Below are 20,252 nucleotides of genomic sequence, written 5' to 3' on the forward strand. Positions count from 1 at the left end.
GATGGCCATTGTGTTTTGTGCACCTAACACAACTGTCACTAGCAGCCGACACACATTCTTGACATGCCCACAAAACTAGAGTGAATAGCTGTCCAATGGTGTAAGATTGTTGCTAACTTGGTAAGGTCTTAGCTTATTCTAACAGAGTCCCTAAAGCAGGGGTGTCAAACTCATTCCATGGAGGGCCTAGTGTCTGTGGGGTTTTGGTTTTTCTGTTAAATTAAGACCTAGACAACCAGGTGAGGGGTGTTCTTTACTAATTAGTGACCTTAATTCATCAATCAAGTACAAGGGAGAAGCGAAAACCTGTCTATACTCGGCCCTCCATGCAATGAGTTTGCCCTAAAATGGACAAAAGTTTTGTAACGACCTAACGCAACAGTCCTGAATGTAGCCCAGGTACCTTCTGTCCGTACAAGACCACAGCCTTAACCCCTACTTACCTTAGGGAGTTCACAGATCTGAAATAACTTGATATGTGCAAGCTATAACTTCAGGCAGAAGTCCACAGTCCACTGAATGGCTTGGTGGGGTGGTGGCCAATACCATATTGCTTACATGTGTCCAGTCCTTTGGGATATGTGAACACTAAAAGGACAGGGGCTAGGGACCAAAATGGAACCAAGCCCTGGTAGTTAGTTAGAATAAGCCAAGACAGTACCGTGGTCTAGAGCACTCAACAACTTTTTCATAAATTACACTGCAGAAGAGAAAAAAAAGAGTGGGATTATTTTCAAAGAAATCAACTTGAAATTTAAAGGACTTATTGGTATATAGCTTCAACAAAAATGTGTATTTAGATAAATAGAATACAAATTATGACAAGGAATTTTCACTGTCACTTTCACTTCCATTTTTACTTTAGGACATGACTCAGTCTTAGGACATTATGCACACGCGAGTACGACCACATCTTGAACAAATCATGGTTGGCCATCACAACTACAGGCAATAGATAAGCCAAGAATATAACCCTGTAAATAGTCCACATTTCAAAATAAAAGCCAATTCATCCACACTCAAATGTTGTTCCAAAATAAAACAATTTCAAATCAAGTTGATTTCACTGACCCCAAAAGGTAAAGCTCAGTCTCTGGTAATAAGGAGTTATTTGAGGACAAATAGATTGTCCCAATTTCCCTTCTTCTTAATGCAATATGAGGATTTAATAAGCCTACGTCTTTGGGTGAGAGGTCCAATCACCAGTGTTTCCAGGTCAATGTGAGCTGGAAAATGAGACTTGGGAACTGGTATGGCTTTCTGGAGCCTGGTTTTTAAAGCAACCCTATATACTGAGCTTTCTTTGTGAGTTTAGGGAGGGTGGGGAAAGATTAAAATTATCAAATTATCAAACACACACATTAAAAGACAAATAAAACAAATCAAATAACTTAAATAGAAGTGCTTAAAAACAATACAGTTCTGAGAGCCCTTTCAATAACCAGAAATAAAGCAGGGTGCAAGGGAACCCTGTCCCACCGCAACAGAAAAGGAGTGAGCGGAATAACGGTAATGTTAATACTAATTTGTCATCCAATGATTCACAGATGTACAGTTCACTTATAGGTCAGAACCCACCCACCCACCCACCCCGACCTTCCTTCCTTCCCAGATTTCCATAGTCAGTGGCCCACCCAGGTCTGTGAGCCCCATTCGCCCTCTGTTTCAAGTCTGTCTGTGCTAGAGGGAGAGCCCTCGGTCTCAGTGCATCCCCTCTCCTCTTCTGCCCTCTGATCCTCCTGCTCCTCCTTTTTCCTGCGCTCCATCTCCCACTCCACAAAGGTGTCGAAGAGGCTGGGCCAGGCCTCGTCCTCGCTGTAGTTGCTCAGGTCCGGCCCGATGGCCTGTGTGAAGTTGAGGAACATGTTCCAGGTGTCCCGCGAGATGCCCCGCACGCCCGACGGGTTCTCGCCCAGGAAGTCCAGCCAGTGCTCAAGGATGGCTGGCATGTCCTGCGTGAAGACCAGGCGCCACAGAGCGATGGCGATGTCGCGCTGCAGCGAGCGCTGGCCCTCCTCGGCGTCCAGGCCGAACTGGAAGGTGAAGCGGTACAGGTCCTTGAAGCTCTCCTCGCCCTGTGCCTCCAGCAGCATGCAGGTGAACCGGGAGCAGATGCCCTCCAGACTGTCCGCCTGGATCGCCCTGCATCCGTCCACAAACTCCTTCCTACAGACAGGCGGGGAGAAACCGGGCTGAGTTACAGACCGCAACATAATGTCAACCTTTGACTCAGGGCAATGAGCCATATGGAGTGAAACATGTCAGTTTCTTACATTTTCAGCTACAATGACAACTTGGACAATTTCAAGTCAATAGCTTAGTTGGGAAACTCTTACCTTGCGACTCTGATAAACATTACATAGGGCTCAACATAAATAAGTCAGGTAAAGTAAACAAAGAAATATCTGTGCCTTCTAAAGTCTCTCGACCTCATCAGTATGATAAAGATAAGCACGCTTTGCAGCACAGGTAGAGAAAGGGTAAGATGCCCCCTTGATGTATAGCGGCCATTTTACGGGCTCCTACTCACCCCGGACACACTGCTCACACCTGACCAGGCCTGAATCCCAACACGCGGAAGAGAAAGAGACTGCGATATAGAGGCTGACGTGCGGGCACCCTGATGAAACTACGGCAGCGAGTAAATAATCCGCCTCTATCCTCTGTTCTACTGGCGAATGTAGAATCACCGGAGAACAAACTGGACGACCTCCGTTCAAGACTATCCTATCAACAGGACCTGAAGAACTGTAATATCCTATGTTTCAAGGAAACTTGGCTGAACAAGGACAATATTCTAGTTGGTTTTTCTATGCATCGGCAGGACAGAACGGCAGCGTTGTGTAAGCTCAGGGGGGTGGGATCTCTCTCTGTTAACTACAGCTGGTGCTCAATCTCTAATATTAAGGAAGTCTCGAGGTTCTGTTCACCGGAGTTAGAATACCTCATAAACTGTAGACCATACTATTTACCAAGAGAGTTTTCATCTATATTTTTCGTAGCTGTCTATTTACCACCACAAACTGATGCTGGCACTAAGACCGCACTCAACGAGCTGTACAGGGCTTTAAGCAAACAAGAAAATGCTCATCCAGAGGTGGCGCTCCTAGTGGCCAGTGACTTTAATGCAGGAAAACTGAAATCAGTCTTACCTCATTTCTACCAGCATGTCACCTGTGCAACTAGAGGCGAAAAAAACTCACCTTTACTCCACACACAGAGATGCATACAAAGCTTTCTCTTGCCATCCTTTAGGCAAATCAGACCATAACTCTATCCTCCTGACTCCTGCTTACAAGCAAAAACAAGAAGTACCAGTGACGCGCTCAATACGGAAGTGGTCCAATGAAGCAGATGCTAAGCTACAGGACTGTTTCGCTAGCACAGTCTGGAATATGTTCCGGGACTCATCCGATGGCATTGAGGAGTTTACCACATCAGTCACCGGCTTAACTAATAAGTGCATCGACGACTTCGTCCCCACAGTGACCGTACGTACATACCCCAACCAGAAGCCATGGATTACAGGCAACATCCACACTGAGCTAAAGGGTAGAGCTGCCGCTTTCAAGGAGCAGGACACTAACCCGGATGCTTATAAGAAATCCTGCTACACCCTATAACGAACCATCAAACAGGCAAAGCGTCAATACAGGACTAAGATTGAATCCTACTACACCGGCTCTGATGCTCGTCAGGCGAGCTAAATGCCTTCTATGCTCACTTCGAGGAAAGCAACACTGAACCACGCGTAAGAGCACCAGCTGTTCCGGACGACTGTGTGACCATGCTCCCCGTAGCCGACGTTAGCCTTTAAACAGGCTAGCATTGACAAGGCCGCAGGGCCAGATGGATTACCAGGGCATGTAGTCAGAGCATGCGCTGACCAGTTGGTAAGTGTCTTCACTGACGTTTCTCAACCTCTCCCTGACCCAGTCTGTAATACCTCAGTTTTAAGCAGACCACCATAGTCCCTGTGCCCAAGAATGCCAAGGTAACCTGTCTAAATGAATATCGCCCTGTAGCACTCACATCTGTAGCCATGAAATGCTTTGAAAGGCTGGTCATGGCTCACATCAACATCACCATCCCAAACACCCTTGACCAGGGCTTTCCAACCCGGTTCCTAGAGAGCTACCGTCCTGTAGGTTTTTGCTCCAACAATAATCTAGCACACCTGATTCTAATAATTAACTGGTTGATAATCTGAATCAGGTTAATTACAACTGAGGTTGGGGCGAAAACCTGCAGGAGGGTAGCTTTCCAGGAACAGGGTTGGAGAGCCCTGCCCTGGACCCACTCCAATTTGCATACCACCCCAATAGGTTCACAGATGACAGTCTCTACAATGTGTGCAAAATTATTAGGCAAGTCAGTATTTTGACCATATCATCATCATTATTATGCATATTTCCCAACTCCAAGCTGTATAAACTGGAATGCTTATTGGATTTAAGCATATCAGGTGATGTGTAATTTGTGTAATGAGGGAGGGTGTGGGCTAAGGAGATCAACACCCTATATGAAGGTGTGCATCATTATTAGGCAGCTTCTTTTCCTCAGGCAAAATGGGCCAAAAAATAGATTTAACTGACTCTGAAAAGTCAAAAATTGTAAAAAGTATGTCAGAGGGATGCAGCACTCTTGAAATTGCTAAGATATTGGGGCGTGATCACAGAGCCATCAAACGTTTTGTTGCAAATAGTCAACAGGGTCGCAAGAACCGTGTTGAGAAAAGAAGACTAATTAACTGCCAAAGATTTGAGAAGAATCAAACATGAAGCTACCAGGAACCCATTATCCTCCAGTGCTGTCATATTCTAGAACTGCAACCTACCTGGACTGCCCAGAAGTACAAGGTGTTCAGTGCTCAGAGACTTGGCCAAGGTAAGGAAGGCTGAAACCCGACCACCACTGAACAAGACACATAAGTTGAAACGTCAAGACTGGGCCAAGAAATATCTGAAGACAGATTTTTCTAGGTTTTATGGACTGATGAGATGAGAGTGACTCTTGACGGACCAGATGGATGGGCCCGTGGCTGGATCAGTAACGGGCACAGAGCTCCACTTCGACTCAGACGCCAGCAAGGTGGAGATGGGGTACTGGTATGGGCTGGTATTATTAAAGATAAGCTAGTTGGACCTTTTCAGTTTGAAGATGGACTCAAACTCAACTCCCTAACCTACTGCCAGTTTTTAGAAGACACTTTCTTCAAGCAGTGGTACAGGAAAAAGTCTGCATCTTTCAAGAAGATCATGATTTTTATGCAGGACAATGCTCCATCGCATGCATCGAAGTACTCCACTGCGTGGCTATCCTGTAAAGGCCTTAAAGATGAAAGAAAAATGACATGTCCCCCTTCCTCACCTGACCTAACCCCTATTGAGAACTTGTGGTCCCTTCTTAAAACAGTCGATTTACGGTGAAGGAAAACAGTACACCTCTCTGACCAGTGTCTGGGAGGCTGTGGTTGCTGCTGCACAAAAAGTTGATCGTTAACAGATCAAGAAACTGACAGACTCCATGGATGGAAGGCTTATGACTGTTATTGAAAAGAAGGGTGGCTATATTGGTCACTGATTTTTTTATTTTTATGTCAGAAATGTTTATTTGTAAATGTTTTGTTGTTTGTTTATTATTCTCACTTTAACAGATGAAAATAAACATATGAGATGGGGAACTTTTCATTTTTCATTTAGTTGCATAATAATTCTGCACACTAATAGTTGCCCAATAATTGTGCACACATAGATATTCTCCAAAGAAAGCCAAAACCTCACTTTTACTTTCTTAAATATTCAGGTTTGAGGTTTATTAACATTTTGGATTGACCGAGAGCACTGTAGTTGTTCAATAATACAATTAATCCTCAAACATACAACTTGCCTAATAATTGTGCAAAGTGTATTGCACTACACACTGCCCTTCCCCACCTGGACAAAAAGAACACCTACGTGAGAATGCTGTTAATTGACTACAGCTCAGCGTTCAACACCATAGTGCTCATCATGAAGCTAAGGACCCTTGGACTGAACACCCCCCTCTGCAACTGGATCCTGGACTTCCTGACGGGACGCCCCCAGGTGGTGAGGGTAGGCAACAACACATCCGCCACGCTGACCCTCAACACAGGGGCCCCTCAGGGGTGCGCGCTTAGTCCCCTCCTGTACTCCCTGTTCACCCACGACTGCGTGGCCAAGCACGACTCCAACACCATCATTAAGTTTGCCGACGACACGGTAGGCCTGATCACCGACAACGATGAGACAGCCTATAGGGAGGAGGTCAGAGACCTGGCAGCGTGGTGCCAGGAAAACAACATCTCCCTCAACGTCAGCAAGACAAAGGAGCTGATTGTGGACTACAGGAAACAGAGGGCTGAGCACACCCCCATTCACATTCACTTGAGTTTCAAGTGTTGGTGTGTCCAAACACACCAACACAGTCGTGGAGAGGGCAGGACAATGCCTCTTCCCCCTCAGGAGGCTGAAAAGATTTGGCATGGGCCCTTCTACAGCTACACCATTGAGAGCATCTTGACTGGCTGCATCACCGCTTTTCATGGCAACTGCTTGGCATCCGAACGCATGGCGCTACAGAGAGTAGTGCGTACGGCCCAGTACATCACTGGGGCCGAGCTCCCTGCCATCCAGGACCTCTATACCAGGCGGTGTCAGAGGAAGGCCCTAACATGTGTCAAAGACTCCATCCACCCAAGTCGTAGACTGCTCTCTCTGCTACCGCATAGCTAGCGGTACCGATGCACCAAGTCTGGAACCAACAGGACCCTGAACATATTTTACCCCCAAGCCATAAGACTGCTAAATAGTTTAATAGTTAACCAAATAGCTACCCAAGCTATCCGCATTGACCCTTTTTGCACTAACTCTTGCCTCATCACATACGCTGCTACTGTTTACTATCTGACACTTTATTCCTAGTTATATGTACATATCTACCTCAATGACGTTGTACCCCTGCACATCGACTCGGTACTGGTACCCCTTGTATATAGCCAAGTTATCGTTACTCATTGTGTAACTATTATTACTTTTATTATTAAGCGTTTTACTTTTCTATTATTTCTCTATTTTCTTCTCTCTGCGTTGTTGGGAACGGCCTGTAAGTTAGCATTTCACTGTTAGTCTAAACCTGTTGTTTACCAAGCATGTGACGAATAACATTTGATTTGAGTAACTTAACCACATCCTGTCACATTGTTCTGCTGTCACTTCAGCCAGATATGTCCTCTGATATGCCTTGCTTTTCTAACCCGTTTTATACAGCAGATATTAAATCAGACTTGGCGTGAACAGCAAAGCAACAGTAAACATTTAAACGTTTCTGGCTCTAGGTAGCTCAGAAGAGAACATTTGTTAATAAGTCAAATGATGGTAATAGGTCCAATCTTCAGACTAGGTACAAGATTACATGAGAATTGAGAAGACAAAATCATCTGAGCAATAGACAATCAGAGAAAGACCGTCTGAGCCTTACTCTATTTCCTGTGTGCCCCCAACCTGTCAGCTAGCAAGTGCCCTGCAGAGCTGCTGAAAGCTGAGAGAAGTGGGGGTGGGGTGGCCAGCCAGACAAATGTTAAATGAAACACTGCACAGTGAGAGGGGAAGCTAGCCTAGAACAGACAGTGCAGGGCAGCAGTAGCCATTTTAGAATTTGGTTAGAGGTTTAACATCAGGCATTGGATCGGCCATGCTAATCAATATTATAGGCTAATATGGCCTCTTTTGGACCAATACATGACTTGAGGAATCTTCTCAGAACATGTTGTTTTCTGAATATCAGGCATCAACACATTGATGAAGCATTGTCTGGCTCATCCCCACCCCTTCCGATCCCATCCCCAACCCATCTCTCACCTTGTAAACTTGCACATCGTGGCCGCCTGGAACTTCCAGGCGAGGACCAGCACGCGGAACTCGGCGGGGTCCACGCACAGGTCGTTGCAGAACCTCTCCATGCCCTCCTCCAAGATGGCATCCTCCTGCGGGTCCTTGTAGCAGCAGAAGAGCTCCTCGATGCGCGGCAAGGACGGCCCCTCCCCATCCGCCACCGAGCGGTCCTCCTTCCTCAGGTCCCCCATCATGGCCGACGCAGGGATCACCGTGGTCTCCACGGTAACCTCCACGGCGGTCTTGGTGCCGTTGAACATGAGCTCGCTGGAGGCCTTGCTGCACACGGTGCCGGACTCCTCCTTGTGCCCTCCTCCTCCCGTGCCCCCACCTTTCTTGTGGTGGGATTTGGACCCTGGCTCCTTGTCGCCACTCTTGCTGCCGAGCGAGGACGATGGGTTCTTACACTTGGTGACGCACTGGCCCATGTCTCTCTCTCTGGTCCTCCCAGTCTGTCCTCCCCTCCTTCAGGCCCCGTCTGCCCCACCAAGACGCCTCTGCTCTGGCCTGGTGAGACGTCTCAACATGCCCTTGGGCCCTGGAACAGAGGAGGAGTCCAACACAGTCACACAGGGTCAACAACAACAGTGACAATGAGTCACTGAATCAACAAAGCCGTTAGTCACAAAGGGTCAAAAGCCACAACACGGAGGTAATAATTACTAGAGAAGACAACTGCTAAATGCTAAAGTAAGAAAATCATATGAAGACCATACAAGTAGGCTACATCACCAACGAAGAAGGGTGGAGTGTCTGGCAGTTTTTTAAAGCCTGGCCCAGGGACCATAGAAGCTTTGAAGCTGGTACTGTACCATGGAGAGGAGGGTTCAAATTAAACTAGAGGGCTGAATAAGTACTTATAGAGAAGAGCCTAATACAGCATGGGTTACCATAGAGACCCTGACTAAAATACAGCTACAACAAGATGTTGGTTACCTTAGAAACCACAAGATTTTAATGTAAGTGGTCCGGATCATACATACTACCAGCCTGCACAATACGCTACCTGAATAGCTCGGCGATAGCTAAGAAATGGGTTGGTTCTGATAATAAGTACTTACAGACACTTCCTCAGAATGCCTTTATCACTCTAGATGAAGGTGTCATCTTTTTCTGCTCCATCGTGGTGACCTTGACATCCGCAATGCTGAAAGACACACAGCATCTTGTCACCATAAGCATAATGTGATACAGGGGTATAATTTGCCCACATGTAGATTCAGTCTATGAACTTGTTGTGAATTTGTAATTTCAGATCGAGAAAGCAGTAATTTACTACATATTGCAGAGTATTTCCACAGCAGGGTAGCCTTGTGTCAAGGATTTACTACTTTTAATTGAAAGCAGCAAACTATAGAGATAAATATGCCTTCGCCCTCTCCTTTCTGAGATACCTTTTAATTACATAGGCCTACAGTACCAGTCAAAGGTTTGGACACACCTACTCATTCAAGGGTTTTTCTTTATTCTTTACTATTTTCTACATGTTAGAAAAATAGTGAAGACATCAAAACTATGAAATAACACATATGGAATCATGTAGTAACCAAAAAAGTATATTCTTCAAAGTAGCCACGCTTTGCCTTGATGACAGCTTTGCACACACTTGGCATTCTCTCAACCAGCTTCACCTGGAATGCTTTTCCAACAGTCTTGAAGGAGTTCCCACATATGCCAAGCACTTGTTGGCTGCTTTTCCTTCACTCTGCGGTCCAACTCATCCCAAACCATCTCAATTGGGTTGAGGTCTGGTGATTGTGGAGGCCAGGTCATCTGATGCAGCACTTCCATCACTCTCCTTCTTGGTCAAATAGCCCTTACACAGCCTGGAGGTGTGTTGGGCCATTGTCCTGTTGAAAAACAAATGATAGTTCCACTAAGTGCAAACCAGGTGGGATGGCGTATCACTGCAGAATGCTGTGGTAGCCATGCTGGTTAAGTGTGCCTTAAATTCTAAATAAATCACTGACAGTGTCACCAGCAAAGCACTCCCACACCATCACACCTCCTCCTCCATGCTTCACGGTGGGAACCACACATGCGGAGATCATCCGTTCACCTACTCTGCATCTCACAAAGACACAGCTATTGGAACCAAAAATCTCAAATTTGGACTCATCAGACCAAAGGACAGATTTCCACCAGTCTAATGTCCATTGCTCGCATTTCTTGGCCCAAGCAAGTCTCTTTTTCTTATTGTGTCCTTTAGTATTGGTTTCTTTGCAGCAATACAGCCATGAGGCCTGATTCACGCAGTCTCCTCTGAACAGTTGATGTTGAGATGTGTCTGTTACTTGAACTCTGTGAAGCATTTATTTGGGCTGCAATTTCTGAGGCTGGTAAATCTAATGAACTTATCCTCTGCAGCAGAAGTAACTCTGGGTCTTCCTTTCCTGTGGTGGTCCTCATGAGAGCCAGTTTCATCATAGCGCTTGATGGTTTTTGCGACTGCACTTGAAGAAACGTTCTTGACATTTTCCGCATTGACTGACCTTCATGTTTTAAAGTAATGAAGGACTGTTGTTTCTCTTTCCTTATTTGAGCTGTTCTTGACATAATATGGACTTTGTCTTTTACCAAATTGGGCTATCTTCTGTATACCACCCATACCTTGTCACAACACAACTGATTGGCTCAAACACATTAAGGAGGAAAGAAATTCCACAAATTAACTTTTAACAAGGCACACCTGTTAATTGAAACATTCCAGGTGACTACCTCATGAAGCTGGTTGAGAGAATGCCAAGAGTGTGCAAAGCTGTCATCAAGGCAAAGGGTGGCTACTTTTAAGAATCTCAAATATAAAATATATTTTGATTTGTTTAACACTTTTCTGGTTACTACATAATTCCATATGTGTTATTTCATAGTGTTGATGTCTTCACTGTTATTCTACAATGTAGAAAATAGTAAAATAAAGAAAAACCCTTGAATGAGTTGGTGTCTCCAAACTTTTGACTGGTACATTACATTTGAAATATTCTGTGACTCAATGAGGAATTCATGATGGTTCCGGCTGTTGCAAGATTCATAAGCCAACTACTGTACTACCATTCTTGTTCAACTAGTTTGTGTTTTATTTTTTGCCTGTCTTTCTTGATTTGATGATGAAACACTTAGCAACAAGAGAACAGTCCCTAATCACATTTATTGAAACTATTCATGAGGAATGAAACTTCCGTGGACATGTACAGGCAAAACACCTCCTGGAAAGCCTGCAGTGCTTTCAACCACGTTCACCCAATTCTAATATGATGGACTTTATTGTTGTAGCTAGCTGACTAGGAACACATCTGGCATGTATATATTGAGGGCAATATCTAGCTAAGTTAACTATCTAACTAACTATTTAGTTACCAACCCATTTATCAAAGTAACACTGCCAACAATAATCTTTAAACTTGGTAGCTAGCTCAGCTGGGCAGTTCTAGTTAGCATCTGAACGTTGGCTAACTTAACCCGTTTATTTTAGTTTGACCAGCTAACAACATGGCAACCTAATCAACATGACTGTCTAACAAATAAATCAGCTAAGTTCCCTGGTAATAATATAGCCTCGTTTGTGGCTGGTTATACTTCCCCTTCATCATCATACCTAGCTGCCGACTGGCAAGCTGGCACGTCATCATGTAGCTAGCTAGTTATCTGTAAAGTTAGCAATCTAGTAACTTATGCCATGAAACTAGAAACAATTTTAGAGCACGAACAAGAGAAGTAACGTTACCTTTTAAAAATAGTTGATTGTCGAGAAAATCACGTACATCACTCCAATAATATCAGTGAAACAAATAGCGAACTTAGGACACAACGACACAAACAGCCCCACTTAGCTAAAAAAGCTAGCCAGCTAAGCTAATGCTGGTAGCTAGTCAGCATCATAAACAAAAACGAGCGTTTCAGTTGACTTTTGCCTGATAAGAATGCACCTGGTTTGCAAACAACCGCCCTAAACGACTGACTTTTACTTTAAATTGACTACTAAATCAAAAAAGTCGGATGAACCAGTACGAAAGGCTTACAGTTTCTTTGTGTTTCCCCTTTAGTCATTGAGTGGTTTTCCCTGCATCACTTCCTCCCCACAGAGCACCAGAGACAGCTAGCAACTATGCTATCCACTGATCTGCACGGATTGGCTCCCCTGTTTAGATTTAGTTCAAAATTGTAGTGGCTGGCAACCTGACTAATACAGCTAAAACCCAACAAACATGAATCAACATTAATGTAATATTTGGTGAAATAGTCTTTGGGGTTGAACTTGAAGGGCTTTGAAAAGTGAATGAAAAATTGACTATTTAATTGTTTCGCAGCGACTTTGCAACACTGATTGCTGCGAACACACCTCTTAAATTACGTCAATTTAATCGTCATTTCTATGCGACATGTTATTAAAAAGCTAACAGCACAGCAGGTTGGTCAAGTAACAAATGCCAGATAATACTACTATTCGGTAAATCAGCATTATGACATGGTGTTATTGCAATGTAAACATACACCGTTAGATATTCCTACCTTAGACGTTCCTATTAAATGAACGATAAGCGTGTCATTAGCCAGGTACTTTGGCTTGTTAACCTGCTAGCTCACGTTTGCCCATGTTCAGAAGTGTGACGCACTGACCCCATTATGCCGCGTTCAAAACAACTGGGAACTCGGAAAAATACGAGGTAAATCATCACGTCAGTGATCTTCAGGTCGGAAAGTCTGAGCTCTAGAAAGATGGATGACCGTTCAAATCGATTTTTCCCAGTCGGAGGTCGTAATTTCCAGATGTTATGAACGCACTGAAGTCGGAAATGTTGGAGTTCCGAGCTCCCAGTTGTTTTGAACGTGGCATTAGATACCTAGATAACTACTAGGAACTCGGAAATCTCTGACTTCAGTGCATTCAAGGTAATTGGGAACTCGGGAAAATAAGAAGCTGGCAGCTATCTAGTCCATTGAGGTATAATAAGAACTATCTAGTCTCTGCTAATATTACTTCATTTCAGATGTTATATCGCCACCTAATGGTTTATTGAAACATGCACGTACATGTATTATTTTCCCACATTTCCAGCACTAAACCTACCTCTGTTTTAAAGCAATGTAATGGAATCTTTACTTTCACCAACCGCCATATATATTCTAAATGTATATGTTTTCACCTATCCAATTATGTTTGATCAGAGATTATATCAATTCAAACGGGGCCCCCAGTCTTTTGTGGTACTCTGGATCCTTTGGTTGAGTCTGGTGTTCGTTATATAGGGCAACTTACTCCTTGCATATATTTTTTATATTCCCTGCTTTGTATTGTTTTCAGACCAAATGACAACAGCCACACGTAATCAGGGGCCTGTTGCACAAAAGTAGAATTAAGACATCCGGGATAAATGACTCAGCTGAGCTCAATGAAGCCAAAACATGTGCGTCCAGGCTTAATTGGTTGCACAAAGACCAAGCCAGGATGAGCAGACACGGATTCATTAAGCCAGGTGAAACCAATCCTGGATAGGTGCGCGCTCACGGCTCACTCAAATAGACCCCGCCACAGATCACAGATTAACTGATTTACCATGGCAACTAGAGCCGCGTACTTTTCCCCGTCGGAAGCACAAATCCTCATGGAGGCATACGAGGAGGTAAAAGATATAATTAAGAAGAAAGGCAACACCGCCACAGTGATAAAGCAAAGAGAAAAAGCGTGGCAAAGTATTGCAGACCGCCTGAATGCGTAAGTAGTGCACAATTACACACTCACCGCTCCGCTGAAACATCACAATTACAATTCAAATATTTAATTCACATCTCCAAAAATGCAGTTGTACTGTAATTATGAAACGGTTAAATTTTTAATTGAAATGCACTGCAGATATGAGTGAAATTGTGTAAAGTAACTCCATCACACTGTATAAAGCTATGATAATTTTTTTATATTTTTACTGAAAACAAGACAAAAATACCAAGTAATTTTTTGCAGTGTGACTCCATTAAATGTGTGTGTGTGTGTGTGTGTGTGTGTGTGTGTGTGTGTGTGTGTGTGTGTGTGTGTGTGTGTAGATTAAACATGAACGGGCCAAAACGGACATGGCAGCAGGTCAAAATCAAATACAAGAACATTCTGCAGAATGGTATGGTCCCTGACTAATATTTAACAAAGCACAAGCATATATTGTACCCAGAAGGTGCCTGCTCACAATTGTCTGTACTGTTTTAGCAGTGAAAAAGAATACCCACAGACAAGGCACGGGTGGTGGGTCACCAAAGGCTGACCTTACCCCAGCAGAGGACATGGCCTTGGAGCTAAATAAAGGCAGGCCCGTCTTAGAGGGGATCCCTGGGGGAAAGAGACGAGCATAGGTTCCTCCCAAGATGCCACCCGCTTCATTCAAGGTATGTCCTTCCATCTCTACATGGGATACAACCACATTCATATTGAATCAATTTGGACTGTCTGACTTTGGTTTACCTATTGCCTTGCAGTGTCTGGCAGCACTGTGTTCCTGTTAGAGCCACCAGCACAAGCACCAGACGATGCTGATCCAGTGAGTACTCCATCAAAGGCATACTGTAGGCCTGGCATGTCTTGTCTACTAGCTTCAATATGAATCCGATTTAAATGTGATAGGGTGAAGGCCCCAGTGCAGCAGCAACAGCACATGATGGAGACGATGATGAGGAGGAGACCATCTCTCTGGATTCCAGAAGGCATGAGGTATCATGTTAAGACTGTGAAAGTACTATTTACTCTACAATGGTGAGGAGTCCTCATCAAAATCAAAAAATCTAATTTCTTTTACAGGACCCAGATGCTATACAGTGGGAAAACCAGCCTGGCAACATAGTGCGTATTAATAAAAGGACACCACATCCTGCCAAATTCCAGCTGCGCTAATTGTATTGTGTTCACAGAGCTCACAAGCTATCAGAAAGTTGTATGGCAACCACCTCCGGCGCCAAATAGAACTGGCAGACATAGACATTCAGTACAAGAAGAAAAAGATGGAAAATCTTGCACTGGAGTCCGAAATAAAAAAGAGGACAATTAGGAAACTGGACCTTGAAATAAAAAAACTTGAGAGGGAGGTGAGATATGTACACTGTATGCTAACTGTAACACAAATGTATTAATCATTATTTTTCTTTCCTCCCCCAGCTCCAAGAAGATGACACAGCTCAAAATAAAAATTAGGTATATTCTCGTAAAGTCAAGTGAGCCATGACATATGAGCTCTTATTGTGAGCACACAGGACGGTGGCATCTTTCTAAGTTTTTTTATTTTCCCAGCAATCAGTACAACCAAGTCATCGTTATAAGGCATCGCCCTCTTTTGCCCACCCCCCCAGCACCAGGTGTGGCCACTAGCCTATATGAAGGCCCAAAATTGTGTGTTCCTTTCTGCTCTGACAATGGCATGCCCATTCGTGCGAGATGTGGTGGATGAAGAAGCACTTGTGCTGAGGAGAGCCTTCAGGCGAGAAAGGGTCTTCAGGGACCGGTTGGACCCACTGGCCTTCCCCTGATGACCATCTATATGAAAGATACAGGTTTTCTGCAGATGGCATCAGGTATCTATGCAGACTACTGGGTCCCAGGATTAAGCACCGCACTGCACGGAGCCATGCACTGAGTGTGGAGCAAATGGTTTGTGTGGCCTTGCGCTTTTTTGCTAGTGGAGCCTTCCTGTACTCAGTGGGGGATGCAGAACAGCTGAACAAGGCCACAATTTGCCGCACAATAAGGAGTGTGTGTCTGGCTATCAAAGCATTAGCAGATGTCTTCATCTCCTTCCCTGGCCACAGAAGACTCTGTGACATCAAAGAGGAGTTCTATAGGATTGCAGGTAAGAGGATCTACAAATTACAGGACAACTGTTAACACATAGTAGGATACTCATTACTTTGTGTGACAGGTTTCCCCAATGTCATTGGTGCAGTGGACTGCACACACATAAGGATAAAAGCCCCCTCAGGTGCCCATGAGGCCGATTTTGTGAATAGGAAATCCTTTCACAGCATTAATGTTCAGGTGAACATAACTTTTTGATATTGTCCATTGACGAACACTCTGCATTGCCAGTGATGTGCATTGATTGGTGTAATATTCCTCATCTTATGATTTCAGATGGTCTGCAATGCTGACTGTGTGATCAGCAATGTTGTGGCAAAATGGCCTGGCTCAGTCCATGACTCCAGAATCTTTCGGGCCTCTGAAATCTATCAGTGCCTATCACAAGGTAAGCCACACAACCCCTATTTATAACCATCATGGCTGTGTCAAGAATATCACTGTGTTTATGAGGTAGTAATGATGAGATTTTGTGTTGACAGGTGAATTCTCTGGTGTGTTGCTGGGAGACAGGGGGTATGGCTGCCAGCCTTTTCTCCTGACACCTTTCACAGACCCCCAGGAAGCACAGCAGGCCTACAACCATGCCCATGCCAGGACCAGGGCCAGAGTTGAAATGACCTTTGGCCTCCTGAAGGCACGCTTTCACTGCCTTCACAAATTAAGGGGTCAGCCCTGTTAGGGCATGTGATATTACTGTGGCTTGTGCTGTCCTCCACAATGTGGCCTGCCTGAGGAAGGAGAGGGCCCCCAGAGTGCCACCAGCCATGGACTGGGACAATCCGGCAATCTTCCCTGATGACGACAGTGGTCGGCTGCTGAGGGGACCAATATGTGTTGAATTATTTTAGTTAGTATGTGTGCTTTCAATTTTGGTTAAATATGTCCTGCGGTGGCAGAGGAATTTGGGTTTTTTGGGGTTCGTTTTTTCTGAATTTGGCCTCTTATGATGTTTGTGCGGTATACTGTGTGTAATACAAGGCTGCAGGGGAGGCTACTGCATCCATTCATTTGTCTGTTCAGTTGATGTGTATGGATTTGTCCTGCATTTATTTTAGTGTGCAGACATGCAGGGTGTGTTATATACAGACCTTTGAATGTGTATGTATCATTTCGTATAATATGCTTGGATTCTGTGCTTTCCATCTTGTAGAGTCACTGTGACTTCAGTTTCGAAAGGAGCTGATGGTTTACCTGCTTTGTTTTGTCCTTATTCAATAAAGGAACATAATGTTACACATTGTGTTTTTATATTCATATGGAATGTGTATTTGTTTATATGACCGAGTACTAGGGCCACACTGAAGAAAAAGGATAAAGTCATAAATTTATGAGGCTGGTTCTTTCTTCAGAAAAGCTACATATTGTTTTTACAGTTTTGATACTTATGACAATGTGATACTTAATATTCTGGCACATCAGCATGTCTTTGTTTATGAAACCATACTGAAGTACAATTTCACGAAATGCCCCACATCTGTCATTTTAACAACTGTCCTCCTTTAAAACAACTGGTTACAATATTATGACTTGTGTTTTTTTCCCTCTGTGGCCCTAATATTCTATCATTTTATATATAGCCTTATAGTCTATGGGAAACTGTAAATTATCTAATGATAGCAACATCATCTAAAAATCATTTTTATCCAAAATCATTGAAATTAATGATCACAAACGTTTAAATAATGACAGTGGGTCTAGTTATATGTGATAACAATGTATAGTGAGCAGTGAAATAACTATTGGTTTCCATTTGTGGTGACTGCTGACTGACATTAGGGATGAGATTAAATAGATCCTGGAATTTAGCCTGGTCTGGAGCAGGCTAGCTCCACAGAATAAATCTCCATGGTAATTTATACCATAACATATCCTCCTGCCCCCTATCCATCTTTAGTGCAACCGGATTACGGATCAATTGAGCCAGGATCACCAAGATATCCTGGCTTAATCCCTTATCCTAGTTTTGTGCAACAGGCCCCAGGTCCTGTCACTGTATATGAGGGTATTTCGGATCGCCGGGGCTGGCAGTCCACACTCCCACAAGACACTGAGAGCGAGAGAAGGTACATTGTCCAGGAGGCCCAGACCCTCTTCAGACAGAACCAACAGGTAAAACGATAGACCAAAAGTTTGTCTGCTGTAGCTCGGTATCATCTTAATCTGTTTGGTTAATATGTTGTTCTGTGTATCCCTTTCAGTTGACAGATCAGGAATCAATAAAGAAGTGCATAGAAGAATGTGAGGCAAGGATAGAAATTGGTGTGTGTCAAGAAAAGCCTGGTTGACATTTTCAAATTATTTTAGTAATATAATCTCTGGATAAATCAGACACTGTTCAGTGTTCACACTTAAAGGCTTTGGTGTGAGAATCTGAGTGATGTTTTTCCCCACTCTGATTCACAGGTCTTCATTACAGGAATCCCTATCCAAGACCTGTAAGTGACAGACATCTAAACCAGAACAAATGTTTATATATCTCAGGCACTATTGTGTAATTTCACTATTGTCTAATGTAATGGTTTTATTTAGGTTGTATACCCTTCATTGCAGATCTACCTGCCTATAATGGGACTGGCAACCCAGAAAGGCAGGAAGCTGAAAGCACAGCAACGCGTGAGGAAGCAGGCCAAGCCAGTTTACTTACAGTCACATGACGAATACAGCTGATACTAGATGAACTCTATATTCTTGTGAAGGGTTCATGTTACCAAGGACAGGAGGAGAGTCATTGGCTGATCTCAGGAGTTGAGTTGATATGACTACTGCTGGAGATGACAAAAATCCATCTTTTATATTTATTTCCAATGTTCATCATGCACATCAATGTTCATCAATCACATTTCATTGTAAACTGCACTGTAGCATCCAATCCATGATGTATATGCAACAGTATACTGTACCAAGTATATTTATGCATGTGATTGCTGACAAAAGCTTTTATGTGGATGTCAGTATTGTCTGTCCTGTAAGATAAGTAGACATAAAGATTTATGATACTATTTTGAATTTATTTATTATTTAAATAAATAGAGTTTTGAAAAGCACCACTCCTCTGCATTCATTCTTTCAAGGAATTACAAAAAAGTCCGATGAAATCTCAGTCAGGTTGAAAAATAGACATAAGGATTTATTGAGTAAAGTGCATTAGACTGCATACACACAACAAAGGTTTTATTCATTTACCACCACCTTCAGTTGATCAACTGTTAGATTTAACTGATAGGAACAATGTCTTACTATCACCAGTTAAAGATTAGTAGGCTACTCTCTTAAAAGAAAAGCCGCACATTTAGCGGCTTTCACGTTTTAAAGGTAAAACTTTGATTCGATTTCATGTGCAACCACAAAAATGATATATGGTCATGTTGTAAAGTACACCATGGAACAGACAGACACACATATACTATGTATACAAAAGTATGTGGACACCCCTTCAAATTAGTGGATTTGACTATTTCAGCCACACCCGTTGCTGACAGGTGTTTAAAATCGAGCACACAGCCATGCAATCTCCATAGACAAACATTGGCAGTATAATGGCCTTACTGATGAGCTCCATGACTTTCAACGTGGTACCATCATAGGATGCCACCTTTCCAACAAGTAAGTTCGTCATATTTCTGCCCTGCTAGAGCTGCCCCGGTCAACTGTAAGTGCTGTTATTGTGAAGTGGAAACATCTAGGCGCAACAACGGCTCAGCCGTAAAGTGGTAGGCCACACAAGCTCACAGAACGGGAACGCTGAAGCACGTAGCGCGTAAATATCATCTGTCCTCGGTTGCAACACTTACTACCGAGTTCCAAACTGCCTCTGGAAGCAAGGTCATCACAAGAACTGTTAGTCGGGAGCTTCATGAAATTGGTTTCCATGGCCGAGCAGCCACACACAAGCCTAAGATCACCATGCGCAATGGCAAGCGTCAGCTGGAGTGGTGTAAAACTCGCCGCCATTGGACTCTGGAGCAGTGGAAACACATTCTTTGGAGTGATGAATCACGCTTCACCGTCTGGCAGTCCGACTGACAAATCTGGGTTTGGTGGATGCCAGGAGAACGCTACCTGCCCCAATGCATAATGCCAACTGTAAAGTTTGGTGGAGGAGGAATAATGGTCTGGGGCTGTTTTTCATGGTTGGGGATAAGCCCCTTAGTTCCAGTGAAGGGAAATTCTAACGCTACAGCATACAATGACATTCTAGACGATTCTGTGCGTCCAACTTTGTGGTAACAGTTTGGGGAAGGTCCTTTCCTGTTTCAGCATGACAATGCCTCAGTGCACAAAGCGAGGTCCATACAGAAATGGTTTGTCGAGATCCGTGTGGAAGAACTTGACTGGCCTGCACAGAGCCCTGACCTCAACCCCATCGAACACCTTTGGGATGAATTGGAATGCCGACTGCGAGCCAGGCCTTATTGCCCAACATCAGTGCCCGACCTCACTAATGCTCTTGTGGCTGAATGGAAGCAAGTCCCCGCAGCAATGTTCCAACATCTAGTGGAAAGCCTTCC

At 43.8% G+C, this 20,252-nt stretch overlaps 1 protein-coding gene and 1 pseudogene across 4 annotated transcripts; one reads left to right on the forward strand and one right to left on the reverse strand.

The window, feature by feature from the left end:
- Window positions 1–1,575: 1,575 nt before the first annotated feature.
- dcun1d3 (defective in cullin neddylation 1 domain containing 3) lies at window positions 1,576–13,304 on the reverse strand. 4 transcript variants are annotated; one of them, XM_041878126.2, is made up of 4 exons: window positions 12,423–13,304; window positions 8,975–9,060; window positions 7,881–8,451; window positions 1,576–2,166 (listed from the first exon to the last, which is right to left on the reverse strand). In XM_041878126.2, the coding sequence occupies exons 3-4, from the start codon at window positions 8,339–8,341 to the stop codon at window positions 1,623–1,625; spliced, it is 1,005 nt and encodes a 334-aa protein (XP_041734060.1). In that variant the 5' UTR covers window positions 8,342–8,451; window positions 8,975–9,060; window positions 12,423–13,304; the 3' UTR covers window positions 1,576–1,622. The 4 variants fall into 4 exon arrangements, with proteins under 4 accessions (XP_041734060.1, XP_045076927.1, XP_045076924.1 ...); XM_045220992.1 differs by lacking the exon at window positions 12,423–13,304 and adding an exon at window positions 11,933–12,170; XM_045220989.1 differs by lacking the exon at window positions 12,423–13,304 and adding an exon at window positions 11,638–12,170.
- Window positions 8,439–18,454, forward strand: LOC121584969 (annotated as a pseudogene).
- Window positions 18,455–20,252: the final 1,798 nt, after the last annotated feature.

Source organism: Coregonus clupeaformis, chromosome 1 (genome assembly GCF_020615455.1).
Source record: "Coregonus clupeaformis isolate EN_2021a chromosome 1, ASM2061545v1, whole genome shotgun sequence".
Classification (NCBI taxonomy): domain Eukaryota; kingdom Metazoa; phylum Chordata; class Actinopteri; order Salmoniformes; family Salmonidae; genus Coregonus; species Coregonus clupeaformis.

What these genes read in the sequence shown, in the direction of transcription:
- dcun1d3 (XM_041878126.2), bottom strand. Translation starts at nt 8,341, where the DNA reads ATGGGCCAGTGCGTCACCAAGTGTAAGAACCCATCGTCCTCGCTCGGC. An exon ending in ACGATGTGCAAGTTTACAAG is followed by an intron (nt 2,167 to 7,880) that starts GTGAGAGATGGG and finishes GCCTGTCTGTAG; the next exon opens with GAAGGAGTTTGTGGACGGAT.